At 41.4% G+C, this 21,138-nt stretch overlaps 1 protein-coding gene across 2 annotated transcripts in view; it reads left to right on the top strand.

Moving 5' to 3' along the window:
* Window positions 1–21,138, top strand: part of DNAH6 (dynein axonemal heavy chain 6) — a 2,458,578-nt gene that overhangs the window by 2,234,264 nt on the left and 203,176 nt on the right. For both annotated transcript variants that reach the window (XM_085636629.1, XM_085636630.1), the window contains one exon: window positions 9,246–9,367. In XM_085636629.1, the coding sequence (XP_085492755.1) occupies window positions 9,246–9,367 (122 nt within the window). The remainder of the gene's footprint in view (window positions 1–9,245; window positions 9,368–21,138) is intronic.

Genomic DNA, 21,138 nt, shown 5'->3' on the forward strand with positions numbered 1-21,138 from the left:
TTTACACTAGAAGAAATAGTGACCGCTCTAAACTCCTTATCTTCAGGGAAGGCGTCAGGGCCAGATAAAATACCGATAGAGCTATATGAAATACTTAAGCACGATTTGGCACTATTTCTACATGATTTGTTTTTAGACGTGTAGTATAAAGGAATTCCACCCACGTCCTGGCAGGAAACAGATACAATAATATTCCCCAAGAAGGGGAAACCATCAGAGCAGCCCGGCTCGTACCGCCCTATCTCTTTGAAAAATTCTGATGCTAAAATCTATTCCAAAGTTTTAGCCAACCAGCTTCAGAGGGCCATAGCCAAACTAGTCTCGCCATGGCAGCATGGCTTTGTAACCGGCAGGGGTACCACTGATCATGTAAGACGGGTAATTTCGCTATTTGATATAGCTGAGGCTACAGGTGATGGAATGGTTGTGATCCTCTTAGACGCTGAGAAAGCCTTTGATCGCTTGGTATGGCAATTTCTTTGGGAATCCTTGTCAGAGAGGGGGTTTGGTACTCGATTGATTACAGCTATCCAGGCGATATACCATAGACCATATGCACGGTTGCAGGTCATGGGAAACACTTCCAGACCAATTGAAGTGGCCAGGGGAACTAGGCAGGGATGCCCATGCTCCTGAATTCTCTTCGCCACATTACTTGGATCCCTTTATTAATCAGATAATTCTGAATTCAGCAATAGAACTGATAATAACTAGTAGCTATGAGACCAAGGTGCTGGCCTATGCGGATGATATTGCCGTTATTACATCGAAACCAGAAACGGCAATTATAAAGATTGAGAGTATGGCGGAGTAATTTGGGAGCAGGTTGTGATACCAACTGAACAAAGGGAAGACACAAATAATCTGTACTAGGCATTGCAACATACTGGACCAGCGCCTGACTGAGTATGGCGGAGGAATTTGGGAGCAGGTCAGGATACCAACTGAACAAAGGGAAGACACAAATAATCTGCACTAGGCATTGCAACATACTGGACCAGCGCCTGACTGAATGCGCTATGTATTTGGAGGTCAGGATAGGATCTGATATGGATGCATTCTGGTCAAATAACCTTGACCCAGTGCTAGATGATATCAGTATAGAGCTAAAGCGGCTGGATAAACTGTACTTAACAATAGTTGGTAGGGTTAACATAATGAAAATGAAAATCTTCCCCAGAATATTATATTTATTTCACTCTTGCCCCTTAGAACTGCCCTCCACCGCAATACAGAAAATGAACTCCATGTTCTCGAACTTAATTTGGCAATACCAAAAGACAAGACGCGCATTAAGGACGCTAACTCATCCACGCGAGAGAGGCGGCTGGGCTGCTCCGAATCTATTATTTTTTTATTGGACAGTTATGCTGCAGCAGATAGGCGATCTGTTGATAACAAATGGGTCTAGAAGGGAGGATGGCTTACCTTCTATCTATCAAATAGCTATCGGCGAAGAAACAACGGTACTCTTCCTTAGGCAAGTGGAGCCCACCTACTATAAAACAGACCAGATTTAAATGTTTAAAAGCAGCTTGGAAGGTATGGAATAAAGTTAGCAGAACATTTAAAATCTTAAAATATAATAGATATACTCCTCTATGGGGCTCTTCACTCCTTCCAGCTGAGGTATACGATGGCATGGCTCGGGGGTGGGAACAAGCAGGTATACAAAGGGTTGCGACTCTACTTAACGATAATTTAGAGATTAAATCTTTCTGGGAATTGGTTAAAAAATTTGGACTCGATAATAGGCCATGCTTTAAATATATTCAAGTAAGGGGCTGCTTAAAATTTTTGGCTAAAGGCTCTATCAGTCTTGCGGCGATACCGCTATTGGATATGGTATACCTGGGGCACGGGCGGATTGGGGAGTTTTATAGCATACTGATGGAAACCCTCCCTGACGATTTGGCCAAAGTTGAGTGGAAATGAGCAGATAAAATGGGAGATGACGAGATAGATCTATATATGTCACTGGAATTGGGGGAAAAAACTTTCTTAGTGGCAAACCTTAAGGCTCAACACTATAAAACTGTGTTTAATTTGTATTATACCCCCGCAAAGCTTTTTGAATGGGGGAAGCATGAGAACGGTAAATGCCCAAGATGTCAATACTGCCCTGCGGATAGTATCCATATGTTTTATGAATGTAACACACTGACTCCATTAAAAAGAGGTATTGACATTTTTAGGCAAGAAAGAATGAATTTTCTAATTACTATCACCCCACCGCGGATGATATTTGGGTATGACAATCGAGCTCAACTATCAACACTACATAGAGATTTTGTATTTATTACAATGGCCGTAGCTAGGTTATTGATAGCAACAGTATGGAAGGACTCGGAACCCCCTACACACATTGCATGGCTCCACTGCTTGCTGAGTATTCATGTGCAGGAAATGACTTTGTACACAAGTAAGGGTTGGCGAGCGAGGGAGAAGGTCTGTAAGATTTGGGCACCTATGATCAAATGGATTAGCAAAAGACATGAGGAGCAATCGATTTGAGAATGATTTGTTGGGTGCTACTCTTGCTATATCATTGTATATTGTACTTAACTGGATAATATTGCTTACGTGCTGTAAGATAAATTAATATCTGGTATTAATGATTTGATGGATGTTAAAATATGAAATTGTGATATTTCTCTTTATATTTTTGTACCTTCTGGCTAATAAAATAAAAAAATAAAAAAGAGGCTTATTTTTATTACTGATTGTCTATTTTATTTGAATTATTTATGCGATGGATATAGCTGTACTGGGCTTGCTCCAGTTTTTAACGTCTTAAATAAGTTTCATCCTTTTTACTTGCCAGTTTTTGTTTGCTAATGTATATTTAAAATATTTTATTTCATCAATCAATAAATCATTGCCATAAAACTCAAACCTTCAACCCCCTCCCCAATATTTCCAAAACACACACAATTTCTTCCAGTAATATTTCACTACCATTTCACCTTCCTGTGGACAAAGGAGTAGCAAGGGGCAGTAGGACTGGCAAAACTATTGGATGGGCATGGTGACAGGCAGCTAATAGGATGTCTACGTGAAAAATACTTCAGAAAGCCATCATGTCAACACCACATTAAAAATGTCACTTCTCAAGTCATCTTCCAAACTTTGGTCACATTTCTCGGTAGCAATTCCATACTTTAAATAGAACACTTACAGCCCTTTTATGCTGCCCTGACATACTTTAGCTGGGATATGTTAGAAATTGGGTTACTGGTTGACTGGGGTGTGAAGCCCTGGGCAAGTAGCAACCACAATCCTTGTCTTTGGAAGGCACAAGCAAACCCCAAATTAACCTGTGCTGAACCCCCTGGTAGCGTGGCACAAAGCAGTCAGGTTTATCTTAGAGGCAATATGTAAAGTATTTGTGCAGCACTTCAAACAGTAATTCAGTGAAAACACCACACAAAAAGAACCTTCGTCAAGTTAGGAAAAAAGAGCTTAATTTAATAAATAAATCAAGACCAAAATAACAAACCTCCAATCAGTGAAATCAGAATTATGAATTTTTAAAGAATAAGATGTAAAATAGTGCCTAAAAACAAAAAGCTCAAACTGAAGTCTATCTGGTCGCACACTAAACTGGGTCAAAGTCAAAAGTTCAGCCGACCGCAATGGAGCGCGGATCGGATACAGTCCCAGATTAGTCCAGTTGAAGTTTCACCTTCTCAAGTTTTGTGCCAAGAGTCCTGACTGCCTTGTAGAGGGTCGCTGAGAGCAAGGAGAGCGTTGCGGGTGGCGTTCGGCATGGCACAAAGAGCAGGTCGGATGTCGCAGCCAGGCTGATGCTTCATGTTAGCAGTCCTTCATGGGCCATTGATGCTTGCTCTGTGAAGAGACAGGCTGGCAGCGGCTTGCACTGAATTTTGGTTCAAACGGCGTGGTTCCAGGGCAAACGGGCCCATTTGTGGTAGCAAAGAGCCCAAAAGCTTGATTTCAAGAGTCCGTGAGCCACACGAAGAGTCCAGGACCTGAGAGGCGCCACTTGGCAGACAGGAATGTGTTGAAGACGGGCCAAGGAGTTGTTGGAGAACCTTTTATGTCTCTGAGGCTCAGATGAAGAGGCCAGCAGACTAGCCCTTGGAGTCATTCTGGGGTCCTGGGTTCAAGATGAAGTTGCAGTTTGAGTTCTTCTTCCCCAGGCAAGAGGTTAGCAGGCAGCAGATGAGCATACCAGGGCAACAGTTCTTGTAGCAGCACTGCAGTCCTTCTTCCTGGCAGAGCATCCACAGATCCAGAAGTGTACTGAAGTGGTGGTATCTGAGGTCCTACATTTATACCTTGGTGCCCTGGTTGAGGAAGGTGGGAGAAGCTTCTAGAAAATGGCTTTGAAGTGCATGGCATTCCCTGCCTCCCCTGCCCTGGCTCCAAGCTGGCTGAAGTGACAATGCAGGGTTGTTATGCTCTTTGTGTGAAGGCAGAGCACAGGCTATTCATGTGTACGTGGGGCTGTGCTCAGCTGCGCCTCCATCCTGTCAGCACATGGCCCACTCAAGCACACCTAATCCCTCTATTGTGTGACTGTCTGGGAGGAATTCACAAAGTGTAACTGTCAGTTACACCCGGTCATGTGACTCAGGCCAGGCTATAGGCACAAAGGGTTAAAAAATGCCAACTATCTGAAAGTGGCATTTGTTTTTTAATTGTAAACAAAAACCCCACTTCACTACTAGGGCTTTCACCCCAAAAGACTCCAAACATATTCTGCTCATCTCTTCCCTTTTGGAAATTACACTTATAAAATGTAAGTAGGAAACTCCAATGTTATCCTATGGGAGAGATAGGTCTTGCAGTAGTGAACAACAAATGTAAGACGTTTTCACTACCAGGACATGTAAAACTTGAAAGTACATGCCCAACTTTTTAAATACACTGCACCCTAAGGTATGCCTTTGGGGTTGTCCAGGACATAACTTAGGGGTGAGTTATATGTTTTAAAAAGCATGGTTTGGGTCTGGCAAAAGGTTTACTTTGCCAGGTCAACATGGTAGTTTAAAACAGGAAACACACAGGCTGCAATGGTAGGCCTGGGACATGTTTAAAGGGCTACTTGAGTGGGTGGTGCAATCAGTGCTTCAGACCCACAATTAGTATTTAATTTACAGTCCTGGGTACATGTAATATGACTTCACTCGGGATTTATTAGTAAATTAAAAATGCCAGTTGGGTATAAGCCAATCTAACATGTTTTAGTGAGAGAGAACAAGCACTTTAGCACTGGTTAGCAGTGGTGAAGTGCCCAGAGTCTTAGGCCAAAATAAAGATTCAGCAAATTTGAGGAGGAGAGAAAAATGTTTGGGGGAAGACCACCCTAAGACTAACAGGTCTAACAGAATACAGCCAGCAATTCTGTTAAAAGCAGAAATGCTTTACATAATTATTGTGACTGACCCTTATTTTTAGGTCTCGCCTACGTAGCGCGCATGCGCTGCATAGGAGGGAACCTCATGTAATCGATTCCGTTTTTGCCCTAAAAACGTGCACATGTTGCATTGCTTTGAATAGCAACGCGTGCACGTCTGGCGATTCCCTTGCGGGAGCGAGTGGCGCCATCTGGTAGCAATTATCGTGCTCGCTCCCGCAAGGGAAACGCTGCGCATCCCTGCTCTCGGGCGCACTCCCCCCATATCTCATGGAGAGAGAATTCACTCACCATGGCTAAGAGCTCCGCATGTATCGTCTAGTAATCGCTTGTTCAAAGCATCTTGTAACAGGACATACCAGAGAACATCCGAAAAACATTGGTGCAGTTATTTGAAATCTGAAAAACACTATTCAGAAGAAATATCTATTTTATTGTTTGAAAACGCTCGTAAACGTTTGCTGTTAGACTTTCACAACAGTCATAGTTCTGCACACAATAAATATTTTCACAATTAACCATTAATTTTCTGTGGCTACGTCGAAGAAAGAATTCCAAAGCAGCGTTTGTATGTAACGTCCTAAATATTCTAAATACACACACACATTGAACTGAAGTTTTTAACATTAACGAGCCTCGACCACTTAGCCGCTCCACGCTGTGAATGCCAACTCTATGACCAAACAGGTTGGACACTCTGGCTCAGCTCTGGGTTTGATCGACTGTGACCCGGAAACTGCTTTCTGTGCACGTGTTTTCCTGCGCATTCTGCCTTGGAACTAAGTTAGTTATTTTGACTGAAAATGGTGTCTGGGGAGCAGCAACCGCACCGACCCGGTGCTCTGAAGCAACTGAACAAGTAACACAAGGCAGGGAAGCACCACAGGAAGAGAAGCTTGGAGCGGGAGAACAAAGGTAAGAAATGTGTTATGTTTAATGGTGATCTGGGCATGGACTGTAAACGGAGTTTAAAAAATGCGATTACGGAAAGCGAGTTGGGAGCAGTGGGTGTAACAAAAGAGCTATAGAGACATCATAAAGTCTCTGTCATCATTCTGAATGACACTCACTCAACAAGCTTTGTGTCGCATGCGGCCAGTAGAATTTTGTATAGCTGCCAAGTTTTCAGTTTACTTATGTGTGACATTTCATTTCTTTGAGTGACACTATCACGCGTAACAAAAAGCAAAATATCCCAGGTTATGGTAACTAATTAGCCCATGTTGATCATTGTAATAACTCTCTAAGGGAGGAGGTAAGATTGCCCGAGGTATGGGGGGGGTTACATTTGAATCAAGAAAGGCTGCAAATGTTTAGGTACCTATGCAGTGGCATAGCTATCAGCGGTGCAGTGGACAGGGACCCAGAGGTGGGATGGGGCCCAACTACCTCTTGAGCTCCTTCTTGTCACATTTGCTGTGTGTTAAGGCAGAGGTCAAATGTCAGTCTAGTCTTCTGACAACTTGCTGCTTTTTAGGTCGAGCCTAAAACACGAGCGCACACAAGCACACAACAAGCATTGGCATAGCCAATAGTTCTCGCCTTTGGGACTTTATAAGTGTTTAGCCATGCAACAGTTGATGTTGTTGCACCAAGGATATTGTGCTGCATAACTAAATACTTATAAGGTCCCAAAAGCGAGACCTATTGGCTATGCCAATGCTTGTTACAGTTGAAATGACCTAACACACACAAATGGTATCTATCTTTAAATATTTAATGTCAAATCTGATAGTATAAGAGCAGACGAAATGCATTGTAGACAGACACATTTTCTAACCAAATTGCATTTGTTAATACTTGAAATATCGGAACGCAGAAATGAGAGCCCATTTCATACACATTTCAAATTCAGCCCAAAATCAAATAAATACCAGACAGGGTACTGAGCAGAACTTCCTACAATGAAGACTTAACAGAGGGCCCATTCGTATGCATCTGAGGCGAAGCTGAAATGTGAATAGAGAAGAATTTCTCCATGACAAATTTCCTTGTTGCTTGCCTTTGCCTCACACTCCTTGTGCGGATGAAGAGGGCTCTTACAGGCTGCCACCGATGCGTGCTGCTGCTGTAGAGACTGTCTCTCTAGAAGGTTCTCCATACCAGCCTCCTCAGCTTTCTGTGTTTTGCAGATTTAAAAATAAAAGCACACCACGACACAGCCAGCAATTTTGTGGTGACACAGTACCCGACAACAGAACTTCACAAGTCAAGAATAACTTTATTCTGTAGCGATATCATAAAAGTTTGACAGACACACTTCATATTAAAATTCATATATTCATGATAATAAAAATTATATAAAATCAGAAGCATCTTTATCCATAACATTTTATAATGATTAAAATTAGACATTAAAAAAATGTTTTTATTCCTATTTAACTAATGTGATTCATAGCGCTTTCTAACAGCCATTGAAGCCTTGTTTCTGAACAAAGGATGAATGAATGAACTGCATTCAACAGTGGTCTGGCTCAATTGTAGATCACAAATATACATCGTGTTTTTGAAAAATGAAATGTTAAAATACCTTTGTCAACTCCTGCGGTTAGTTTCCGTTTATTGAAACTGGTGGTTGATAAATGTTGTTTCACAGGATGCCTTCTGGCCTAGGTGTCGGAGGGTAGTTAGATTATCGGCCTAGATACTGCTGGTTGTTGTAAGAATCCTTCAGCTAATAAAAACACAGCTACTCACAGTGGTTATCCAGTATGCTTTGGGCCTTAATATGTGAAAGTTAAATGGCCCGCCTTAACCCAGATTGCCATACCTGGGGTGTAGCAGGCCCTTCCGGTGCTTACATTTCCCCACCCAGCCTCACCGCCCCACGGAACTCCCTCCACGGACCGCTACTGCCCCTTTCCACTTTTGGGCTGCAGTGCCACTGAAGCATTGACAGGCGCACTGTTTGCTCAAATGATGGACCATCTCTCTTCCTTCTGGAATACCACTCTGCTCTTTGCGATAGCACTTTCTGTTTTCCGAATTTAGTTTCCGATTTAGTCCAAGACGGCAGGTGTGGCCTACAAAGCTCTGAACACCTGTTTACAGAGGTAAATCAAGTGGGGTCTGATCTTGCTGCTTGCAGGATAGCACAACATCTTCTCAGCAGTTTTTTTTTTTTTGGTTTATCTACTGGCACAAAATCCTGGACAGAGTGGCCTTTCTGAAAGCAGTGTTCCGAATCACACCGATCTCCAAAAATAACATTCTAGGTTATGCTGAGGATGCTGAGGTACAGTGGCTTCCTCATAGTATAACTAGGGGTTGACCATAACCACTGCTTCAGTATCTGGCTTTTAAATGTCTGCTACGGATTAGTGTATGTCGACGCCCGCGCTTTGTTTTGCATTCTAACGCACCTTCCAGGAGAGCAGGATTTTAAAAAGTGGTGATGGTGTCTGGAGAATGTCCTTTGTGCCCAGTGATCAACTGAATGTTGTATGTTGCATCCGGAATTACGTGCGAATGTGTACTTTGTGAAGTTTTGATTATTAGTCTTGGGCAGCCGTTTTCGTCACCTATCAGCGTTCTGTGTTTTTTAGATGACAGCCGTTTAGACCATATTTAGTGTCACTCGCATCAAAGTGCAAAAGACCTAAGCTCAACACAACACGTACAGTACCGTTTTTGTGAATTAGCAGGATAGCGTGGATTCGAAATATTTTATGGAAGTACCGAACCCTGCTGGGTTTGTTTGTTGTCTCCTCTAGCTTGAGGAGGATAAACTCACATTTTAACGACTACTTGAACTTCGGCTGTGTAAATAAAAAACGATATTTGGATAATCTTATATAGACTCCTTCAATTCAAAGTTAAATGAAGTCCCCTGATCCGATGTATTTCTGTGCTCCTTTCGCAGGTATATATTTTGCCCCCGAGGCCGACAATTTGCACGTCTATAAAGAGTACATTGAACAGCTTCCATTGACCGATGACCCAGAAATATTTGGAATGCATGAAAACGCCAATTTAGCTTTCCAGGTTTGTGAGCTTTGGTGAACTGACTTAATTTTAATTGTTTGAAATTAATTAATCATGTTTACCTTGAAGCAAAAATCTGATTCCATATTAATAGTCTGCTAAGCAGAAATAGTGAGTGTCAAATTCTAACGCATATTTTATTGATGTGTTTTTATATTAAGTTTCTTTACTGCGATATTAACATGGCTTTCTGAAATTCTGAGGTCTGATTATTTTTTAGGATGATTTGTTGAAGTGCGTGTGTGTGTATGTATATATATATGTATATATATATATATAAAAATTTACTTGTGTTTTTTGTCACATATATTTGAAAGGCGTTACACTAACATATTGAGAACATAGAGTACAATATTTTATGGAAGCAAAAACAATTGTAAATATTTGGTAGTAGATACATGAGGTAGAAGGTTGTATAGTACCAATTTCAAAGTGACCGAAATTGAAAATCTTAAAGAAGCACATATTATATGCATGATTTTTATGTTAGTAGGCAGTAGTTTAGGAAGTTTTTTTATATTGTATACATTTGCCCTTTATTATTACACAGATTCTAGTTTCTCCGCACAGCCATTGCAATTAAATGTTTTATCATGTCTATAAGTCCAAGTTAAAAAAAACTGGAAAATGCACAGAAAAGCACAGAAAGATAGAATATTATGTATCCAGGTTTTCTATGTAAAGTGAAGTCTTAAGCTACTGCAGGTAATCTGCAGTTATTTTGTAAGTTTACATCATGTCCTATGTATTGAGCAATTTAGAATACAGACTGAGCTGTTGCTATGTAAACGTGATCATAAATCGACTCCTTTACACTCAATTTAACTTAATGACTACCGGCCTGAAGTACTGAATAATTTTGCCTCTACAAAGCGTGCATGCAGTGCACAAAAATCCAGGCTTTGTGAGTCCGAAACCCTCAGTCACAATGTAGAAAACAGAACATATGAGTTGCAAATGCATTTGCGGCTCCCAGTGTCCTGCTATGTTTTCACGAAAGGGGTGCTTTATTAGAAAAAATGTTACCCCTACGGAAGTGAAGTGATTGAAAGAGGGCAGATATAAACTGGCTTTTGATACATTAAATGCATGCAGTGGTGCTGCTGCAGGTTGTGCCTGTTGGCAATCTCGCGAGAAGATCAAGTTAGGGTCGGTATCCTTATAGGAAGAAGAGGAAAGGCTAGGTAAATTTGTATTATTTGGACTGCCGAAGATGCATAAAAAGTGGTTTTAGTAACTAAGTCTTCGGGATTCGGTAAGCATGTAGCAAGATGGGCATTTTTAGGTTTTGCCTGAATCTATTGTTTTCAGTATAAACTTAAGTGGGACTTACATACCCCCTCCTCTCTTTCCTAGCTTCTCATTGGTTCCTGAGCGTGCTACTTACCTTTCCTCCTTTTCTATTGGCATGAGCATATTTTCCTGAATTTACCAAAGCTTGTTCCTCGTCTATTTCTCTTATCAGTTTCCCGAAATATTTCCACAGTTGAAAAATGTTCTCTTATGACTGTTCTGCTCTTCTTGTCTAAGGCCCTTATTACGAGTGGGCTGGTAATTTTTTAGGGTATTTATCGCAGATGATAAAATGTGAGTCCAGTGGGTCGAGATTTATTGGATGCGATAAATACCGCCTCTTTACGAGTTTTTCCCAATAATGGGACATCATATTCTTACCTAAACAAAACCCACATGTCCCAGTATTTACAGGGCATTTTTGTCCCTGATAAATTTTGTCATGTTTAACATGCCATAATGTGTCTGGTAGATTAGATTTTTATGGCAATACTCATCATTTCAATATGTGCTGTAACAGGAGTTAATGACTGTATTTAATTGCCAAATTCAACGAGGGCCTAAGTCTGGAATGTCAACATTTCTAATATCAATTGTACAAGCACATGTCAATATTCAATTTCCTAACGAGGATACAAGGAGCTTGATGCTTCTGCGGCTTTGTAGTTTTTTTTAAGACACCAAATTTTATGAATTTCATTGGTTGAAACATCATCCAAAAGTAACCAGCGGCATATCAGCGCATACAGTCATATGATACTTAAAATGCAGCTTTGCACATTTACCTGCTACGGATATTGAGTGAGCGTAGCTAAGGATCATGAACTATCATATGATTTGCTGCTTTACAAATTAGAGCCAGATTCTAGAAAGCACTTTCGATTTCGCTGTTACACGCGAGTAAACACCTGGAACACACTGTAAAGTAAGTGTGGGATCATTCTGAAAATGATTAAATTGGAAGATTTGAAATACTGATGAATGTAATTATATTGCATCTGAATGTCAACCATGAAATTAAATTTTATGACATTCAAATTATGTTTTGACCCCGGTGTGTAGTAGAATTTATATTGGTAGGAAATATAGCTTGTGCTTATTGTGGCCACTATAATTGAGCTACACTAAATGTGAAGTGTCTAGATTTATCTCAGTTTGTTGCAAATATTGCATAGGTTTATTCAATTTTATTAATAAGCTGAAAACGCACCAAATGAAAAAGAGTGAGTGAAGGTTTATGAACTCTTTCGCACACACATGAATGTTGCCTCCCAGTACCTTTAATTTGTGCTAACTAGGTCTGTAAGTCTAATCACAATACTGACATTTTAGCTCTCCCGTGATAATTGCCACTAATGACTGACTAGGGCAGCAGCATTTCTCCCATTTGAATGGGAAACCTGTGAATACTTGTATTTTTATTCTCATGGATAGGCTGATATGTGTAAAACCAATGCTTTAATATGGAACACACCTGGACATCTCTGATTATGATTAAAATGCATTAACATATGTGTGCCCGTTGCAAAGGACCAACACAAAAGGGTCTGTACGGACATGCTCATGGAATGCGAATGGACTTGTAAATGAACTATCAGATCTAGATTTTGTTATTCCAATTTCAGATTCCCTTCTCCCCTTTGCAAGTTTTTCTAGGTTCCCTATCACCAAGCCTTCCACGATCGCCCCCCCATTATCTATTACTTGACTTTTTAATTGCTGTGGCTTTTCATACCATTACTTCTAATTGGAAACAGGCTGCAAATGTCTCCTACCACTCTTGGTGGAATGCAGTTTGCTTCCATCATCGCCTAGATACTAATTACGTATCTCCCGTTTCCCTAGCAGTTAAACGTGACTTTATTTGGTCCCCTTTGGTATCCTATCTCTCCTCCTCTGCTCCAACACACGCTTCTCCAGACCCTGACACAGTTGAGGTGCGTAAGCCACCATGATTTGATTTTCCTGCTACATTATTGCCTTTTGTTATGATATCAAGTTCTATTGTATTATATGATATTTTTTCTTTCTTATACATAGGTTTGTTTGTATTTTTCATGCTTGTCATATTTGCTTTTATTGAGAGCTTCTATTGTATTGCTTATTATGTGTAATGCTTACCATGTTGATTATATCCCCTTCCCCCCCACCCCCTATTTCTTTTTCCTTCAATAAACTCAAAGTTAAAAAGATCTAGATTTTGTCACCTATATCAAGGCGTTCGACATTGTGGCGTTACAAGAGACTTGGCTAATTGACCCTCCTCATTTGCAGGCGTTTCTGCATATTTTAGGTCTTTCTAGAGCCAGCGCATGCGCTGGTCTGGCGAGACATTTAGTGAGTGGCTTTTAAAAGTGCCACCAGAGGCTTTTGCTGGCCACCAGCTTGCGGTTACGCACACGCGCGCAGCCGCCAGCTTTCAGCACCCGATCGCGATCAGTTTCACTTTCGCGCGCACACAACTCCCGCTTCTCCCCCTCCCCCACCATAGATCGCCTCTCGCGGCCCCTCGCGCGCACACGGCCAATGCTTGTTGCTCTTTGCCTTGAGTGTTTACATGCTCTCTTCAGCTTTAGCTGATAACCTATATTTCTACATCCGATTTGACCCATTCGGAGGGTGTGGAGAAGGATAGCCGTGCTGGAGTGGTTGGAGTGCACTGTGTGCGTTCCCAGGAGGCCGGTGTGCCTTTGGCCTGTGTCCATCCACTCGACAAGTGTTGATGACGTGGCTTTGTGAGAGCACACTCAAAGCTTTGATGTTTTTGGTTATTATGGTCTATTGAACACAAATCCAGGCGTTGACAGTAGAGGAGCATTGGCCCTGCAGTTCTTTCCTCGCACGCTGGACAGGGGCCTTACAGACACCCCGGAAGCCACCTGTGGTGAAAAGGGGGGTGCATTCCATACAAGGAAGGGTGGGGGGGGGCTCAGCTTGACAGCTCGGTAAAAGCATGTGCCTCCCCAAGGCAGCTCAGTGTGCTTCGTGCTCCGGGCTGACAACATGCGGCTGATCCGGGATTTTCAGCCTGAGTCAGCAACGGCCTTTTAACAGAAAGGGTACCCCCCCCCCCCAAAAAAAAAGCTCATTGTGCCTGGTTTTGAGTTACACCTTTATTCATTTTCCAAAAGCCTTTCTGGGAATAGCTCTGATGGATCGTGGGTGATCACCCTGCCCCTTTTTTTGCCTAACCTGTGATTTATCAGATTAGAACAATTATCATTTAATAAAGAGACGAAGTAGAGGCACCTACTATCATCTCCATCAGAAACATTTTGCAAAGCACTTCCTCCAGAAAATATTTTTTGTGCTATACTTTTCATGTTGGGCCTTCTGTTCTTGTTCTTCTTCAGTATTAGGATAGACAGCAACCAGCACAGGAACACACAGGTACCTGAGCTTGTAATGTTTGATACAGTATCTCATCAGGTGTTGGTCTTCAAGTGTTCATGCTGTTATCAGACTTCATTCCCAAATGGTTAACACATTTTACCAACAAGAAACATCACAACAGCTCCTTGTTAGCCAGAGATCTGCTAGTGTTGGAGTAGGCCTTTAAATAAGTTCAAAGTCATTTTAGGGAAATCCCCGGATATGTGTGCAGCCCCCCAAGTCACAAAGTAACATACATTTTCCAAAAATGGTGTTTAGAAACCGTTCTGAGGAGTTTATAAGCTTCTAGAAAAAGGTATTGCCTGCAGTATTGGTAGCAAGGAGAAACATATTTTTTGCTACAACTGAAATTATCCGTTCCACTGTGCCCAGAAGAAAAATAGCCTGTATATATCCTGTACCAGGAAACCTCAAACCACTTTTAAATCCTGTGCCATGACAATACATATCCAGTGTCATTGAACATAGCCGCAGAGTAAAAATATCTGGCATCCTATTCGAGATCCTTGCCATCATGTGGCCAATAGAACAATATCTACAAGATGTAAATCTGTGAAATGTAAGATATTGGCCATATTGCAGAGCTTTAATGTTAGAAAACCAACCCAACGGAAAGAAGACTGGCCCTGTTGTAAAGGAGCAATTCGATTCTCATCCTCTACCTCGAACAAACAACCCCAAATGCATTTCTGCCACTTTGGCCTTTGTATATCTTTATTTCCAAAGGGCATCAAGCTCAGAATTCCACAACTAAATATTTCATCTGAATGGTAACTCCAAAGCCTCCACGCCTCCACCCTGCTTAGCGTTACACCAAAATCCAAAAGTTGTGCTATGTTACATCACTTTTTTTTATCACCCAGCTGCCCATTACGATGGAGAGGAACTCCCATAGGTTGCTGAGTCTGCAGTCACTCCAAAAAGAGCAGTTAGGCTTGTTGTGCGTACAAACTCCCGGCAACACTACACCGACAAAGCCACAGGAAGCAGTCTGATAGACACCATCTCATGAAGTTAAGGGAGCGCAAAATGCAATTGTCATTCACCAATATTTCGAAGAGTGGGATAAGATGCCTGATGCGGGGTGTGCACAATTGCATTCCATGCAATTGAAGTAGCAAAACTACTAGGGTCATTGGGGGTTCACTTACGTTCCCAATTGTGGCATATGGGGGGATAGTTAACCTTTCCCGGTTGCCACACTAAAATATGTAAATGAGTGGTTGCATCAGCCGATTCCCGAGGACACTCCTGTGCTTGTCATGGGGTCCGCCAATAATTGGGTGACCATACCATCTTTGATAGATCAGAATTGTGGATGAATAAGATTTCTAAGGCAGACTCGCCCATCTAGACTTGGAAAGTAAGGTCTCTCCTATGCCTTTTCCCAACCACTTTGATGAGAAGCCCTACAGTGGTGACCTACCTTGGGTCACCTGCTTACCACTGTGATGGTTCAAGTTTACGTGACACCACTCCATCTCCAGCATCGACTTTGGGTGATTAGACTTTCAGCAGTATACAGTATCAAAAGACTATTGTCTAACAGTGGCTTGAGCCACCCCAGTGCTATCTGGGCCTGGCTTTGGTTCTGTGATGATTCAGTCCCTACTATTCAAAGTTTTAGCAATACATGTATTGGGCAATGCTTTTGTAAAAGCAAAATACATTTTCTATTCCTTAATTTTTTAACAATGCACTTATGTTGCTCTTTGGGTACCCCGTCGCAATCTGTAATCACCTTAATACTTTATAATTATTTTTCCTAAAATGTATTGCTCTGAAGGGATCCTCAAGCTGTCATCAACTGAACCCATGTTGCTGCAAGTATTTCTTTTCTGTATTATCTTTTCTCAATTAAAATATTTGGAATATGGTTTTACGTCCGTTGGTTAATAGTGTTAAATAATATACGTCAGTCACATGCTGGCCAGTCTTTTCCCTGTATCTCCTCTCAAAGTAGAAGGCGCATGGTGGTGCTAGAACTGCCCTAGACCATGACTTCTGCTTAAACCCACCCTTTCTCACTCCGCGCAGAATGGGGATGCCAGCAGTGTTCCCGGAGTCTATCCCAAACAGTGACTCCTGGGATGGGGTGGATGATTGCTTGCTAGCAAGCTGGACCTGGAACTTGGGCTCTGTAAAGCCTACACAGCCCTGAAGAAGTTTCACTGGCTCCCGGTTCAGGCAAGAGTTAAGTTCAACACACTTTGTATTGTCCATAGAGCAATGAATAACAAAGGTCCAGCCTTAATAAACAAGCATTGGCATTGCCAATAGGTCTCGCCTTTGGGACCTTATAAGTGTTTAACCATGCAACAGTTAATGTTGGTCCACCAAGGATATTGTGCTGCATAACTTAATACTTATAAGGTGCCAAAAGCGAGACCTATTGGCTATGCCAATGCTTGTTTACATGTGCACTCAAATGGGAAAAATATGGACACCTGCAAGGAGGACTGGTCACTACGTTGCGAACACAATCACTTTCACTGCCCGTGAATTTGGTCCTGCATAACCAGCAACCTTAGCAGTAAACTTATTTTCCCCTTCATCATCAACAAACGCAAGGGATACCAACATTATGATAATAAATGCTTATATTCAATTGAAACGAAAAACCAAGGTAGCAAAGGAAATGTGCAACTTTATTGAAACATGTATAAGAGAAGGGCCCACAACTGACCTCATTCTTACTGGGGACCTAAATTTCAATCTAATGGGTTCCTCCTCAAATGAAGAAGTCTTACTCCAAAACACAATCTGGAACATCCCACCACGAGGGAAACCACAATTATGGAAACAAACTAAGGCAGGACAGTTGGGCCTGGAGGAACTGGAACATCTTAATTTAAGCAATAAATGGCAGATCAGCTCCTCCTGTAACAACACATAGCTCAACAAGAACAAATACAATATGAGACTACACCTTTGTCTCCCTAGATTTGTTTAATCAAATTTCTTAGTTTCAGCTGATAGTGATCACCGACCTCAAGAAATTGAGCTCAGAACAATTGTCCCTATGTTTGAACTGTGCCGGGCTCCTCAAGGATCAGAATTCACCATTAACCTTAAAAGAATCAAGTTCATGATAGCCGCAGACAGCAGGATGTTGGAAATTGCAAAACATCACTTTGAATTGAGGGCTGGACAAGGTGAAGTTGGAAAATGGGAACACTTTACCACAACTATGACCGCATATGCAACTAAAATCAAACCACCAAACCTGCAGAGATTTAGCGGCGTGAAGCCCATACCATAAACTGCCAAGCAAGATATTAAGCTCACCAAAAATTCCATCTGTTGCTTGCGGAGACAACTGCGCCGCAAGCCAAATGATAAAACACAACTACAATTATTAGGACAGCAAAAGGCACTGTTGAAAAAACAAAAAAGGGACACAAATAGAGATGTGGAGAATGACCTCTGGGCAAAATTACAAGCTGACATTAAACAAAATAACAGCGCCAGCTTCTGGAGCACCATAAATAAATTCATCTGCCCAGACCACTATGAAATCCCTTCAAACATTTCAGAGGAAGCATGGGTAAATTTCCATAGGTCCCATTTCCACCAAGACACTGAGCTCAGGGTGTGGGGTCAAGAATCTCAGAATGTATCAGAAGGCCAAATAACGACCAAGGCCTGGGCTGCAAGTAACCATACCGTACTTGGGAAATTAGAAGGAGATTTATTAACAGAGGACCTGTCAATGAGCCAAATTAGTACCATCAAACAGCAAATAGGTCAGGGAAGGAGAGAAGGGGCTGGAATACCACTGGTACTTTATAAGCAAGAGACAACTTTTTGGTAGAAGCATTGGAACCACTCTTTGGAGAAATAAGGATGTCGAACACTCTGCTCTCCTGGAGAGGATCAATTATCTCACCAATTTACAAGTCAGGTGAAAAGTCAACACCACAAAACTATCGGCTAGTGGCCCTAATGGACAATGAGGCAAAATTATTTGCTGGAATGTTACCAGAGGAGCTTCAGGCATGGGCTAAAGAGAAATCCACAATTTAATTAAACCAGACTGGATTTGCAAAATCAGTTGGGACAATCACAAATATACTAACTATGGCAATGCTTACGGCTAAGGCTGAATCTGCAAGGATGCCCCTTTACCTATGTTTTATAGATTATAAGGCATCCTTCTACCATGTCAATCGTAACAGATTATGGTCCAAATTACACAGTTGGGGTCTGCCACAGTCCCTATTAAACTTGCTGATAAATCTGCACACTGATACATGGGTTCAGATAAAGCTGGGCGATGGGTAACTCCTGTCGAGACGTATACCAATGGAAAAAGGGCTTAAACAAGGATGTGTTTTAGCACCTACACTTTTTAACTTGTTTATAGCTGACCTTGTCCTGCTACTAAATACTTGTAATTCACACGACCCAAAATTAGGAGACATATTACTGCCATGTCTCCTATATGCGGTTGACATAGTCCTAATCAGCCAAACGAAAGTAGGCTTACAACACCTTTTCAAATGCTACACAGGACTTTTCTAAAGCAAATGGTTTAACTATAAATCTGGACAAAACAAGAACCATGATGGTCAGCAAACAAAGGAAAAAAACAGCAGCTTGGGTCTGGCGAGGGACCCGAATTGAGGACGCGTTGGAATACAAATATGTTGGCGTGAAGCTAGACAAAGGTGGCCGATTTTTGGCACAGAAAAACAGCATCAGGCATAAAGGCCTTGCCCTGGCAACTTCTCTAAAAACATTAAACACAAAACTAAATGGGCCATTGATTGTGCCCTTGGTACAGGTGGTTCATGCAAAGCTACTGCCAACAATTACCTATGGCAGTGAGGCGCAGAAAGGAAGAGATGCTAAAATACTTGACACTACAGTAACAACTACATACAGGGTCCTATTCGGGATACCCACATATACCTCACCTGCTCAAATCAGACTTGAGTTTGGTATACAGAAACAAGGGGACAAGGGGCATACATCATTACCTGGGACAAAGTGCGGAAAGCCCCTCAGGGAACTCTAAATGAACAGCTTTGGCAGGAGCTACAACAACATACAGCTTTACCTGCTGCAAATTATCCTAAAATCTGCTTACATAATGTGGGGCTGAATCAGCTTTGGGAAACACCTACAACTACCACCACATTCAAAAAACTGGTTTGGAAGACAGTCAAACATCTCTCATGGTTGGAGGACAAGGCATCTCTCTCGGAAAGGGCTCACGGATGGATGACTCTGAATACCTATACGGAGCCAGCCGCTCAAAATTACTTTAACCTGGGCTATGCTAAAACTATAAAAATCAGTTTCTTGAAGTATAGATTTGGTCTGTCACCCTGCATACAGCATCTTCCACCCTGGCAAAAGGAGAAAGCGGGCTTTACATGTCACTAATGCGGTTCAGCGCCAGAAGATCTGCTGCATTTACTATGTTCTTCTGAAAAACTTTTACAAGAACAGAAACAACTGTTAAAACGTCAATTTAATCAGCGAGGGGTACACACCATGAGGGAAGCAGTGCTGGCATGTTTTGCATCTAACGACCCACAATTGAATTGCTGCTGAGTAAAGATTCTGAGGCTATGCGGAAAGAAAATGCAAGCAACGTAGTTACTAAACAACCTAGTCGTATGGAACAAATGCAAGACCACGAGGAGGCTTGAAGTGGTCCTTTTCATATACCTTATTTTCTGGCACTAAAGCACTTTTTCGAAGTTGAAAGTACTTCTAACTGAACATGGGCATAACTAGGGAAAGGAAGTAAGGAGTGGAATTAAGTATTGTGTGCTTCTAATGAACTACAACCGCGCTGTTGGCCAGTATAGTTGCTGAGGTTATACCAAAAGGAACTGCCAGTACAATAGCTGACAATGATTTCAGTTGGTTAAAAACAGTTGCAACCCTAAATATGAAGTCCTGAACAGAATGCTCCCTGTTTGGCACAAATGTACTCTACTCAAGCCGAAAGCACTCTTTTGCACATTACAGAACTTTGTTAGTCAAAAAAGAAAAAGCACAGACTGGAATTAAGTACCTCAACCTATAAATGATATGTGCAAAGTCAAAAATAATGTGGCTAGGAAATTTTGTCTCCTCACTTGTTTAATTTTAGCACACTTTTTAAAAGAATTATAAACATAAGATATATGAAGTATGGAGTTTTATATGTATATTCTGATTATAAATAAAGCTATTTTTGTACTGCAACGGTTTTAATTAACTATGCAAATAAAAATAAACTTGAACATATGTGAGAGAGAACATGGCAGGAAAGCTGAATGCTCATTGGTTATTTTGTTGTGAAAAGGAAAGCAGCCTTTCAAACGTGTCCTCACTTACTCGGTTCCGTATAGAGCTGTACAGAAGAAACATTTTATTCCCCTGTGTCTACTTTTCCATTTTGTGAGCTGTAATACATGGGCAGTAAACCTTGGGGGACATGAGGGTGGGGTGGAATTTGAATGTGTATTGCCTGCATATGCATAACAAGCATTGGCAAACTCAATCTGTCTTACATTGCTATTGATTTGTGGTCACCGTTGTTGGCTTTTGCAATGTCGGAGGCTTTTGAAATTCACGGGCATCGGCATAGACAATAGCAGTGATTGGAGAGCTTTAGTCTCTTTGTTATACTTTCAAGATGGCCACCACATTGCATGATGCAACATGGCAGAAAGCAACGGCCAACTTTAATGAAAATAATGGTTCAATACTTTTAAATTGTCATCATGTTGCCTGTTGCAGCATAGCATGACACAAAATAGCAACCATCTTTAGAATATAAAAAATAACGTACTCATACAATTAAAATGGCTGTCATGTTGTGTGACCCAAAGTAACAAAAAGCAACAGCCCCTATCGTGAACCTCCAGAATTCTTTTTAATACTTCAAGATGACGATAATGTCATTTCACATTGCATCACACAATGTAGGGGCTATCTTGAAATATGGTTGCTATTTTGAATCACCATTCCATATTACATCACATACATCCTTCTTGAAAGTGTATGAAATAGATTTTTAAGATGGTCAGCTATTGGCTTTGCTAATGCCAGCACATTTTAAAGCAATTTGCATTAGCAAAGCC

The sequence above is a fragment of the Triturus cristatus genome, chromosome 2_1, assembly GCF_964204655.1.
Source record: "Triturus cristatus chromosome 2_1, aTriCri1.1, whole genome shotgun sequence".
Lineage (NCBI taxonomy): Eukaryota > Metazoa > Chordata > Amphibia > Caudata > Salamandridae > Triturus > Triturus cristatus.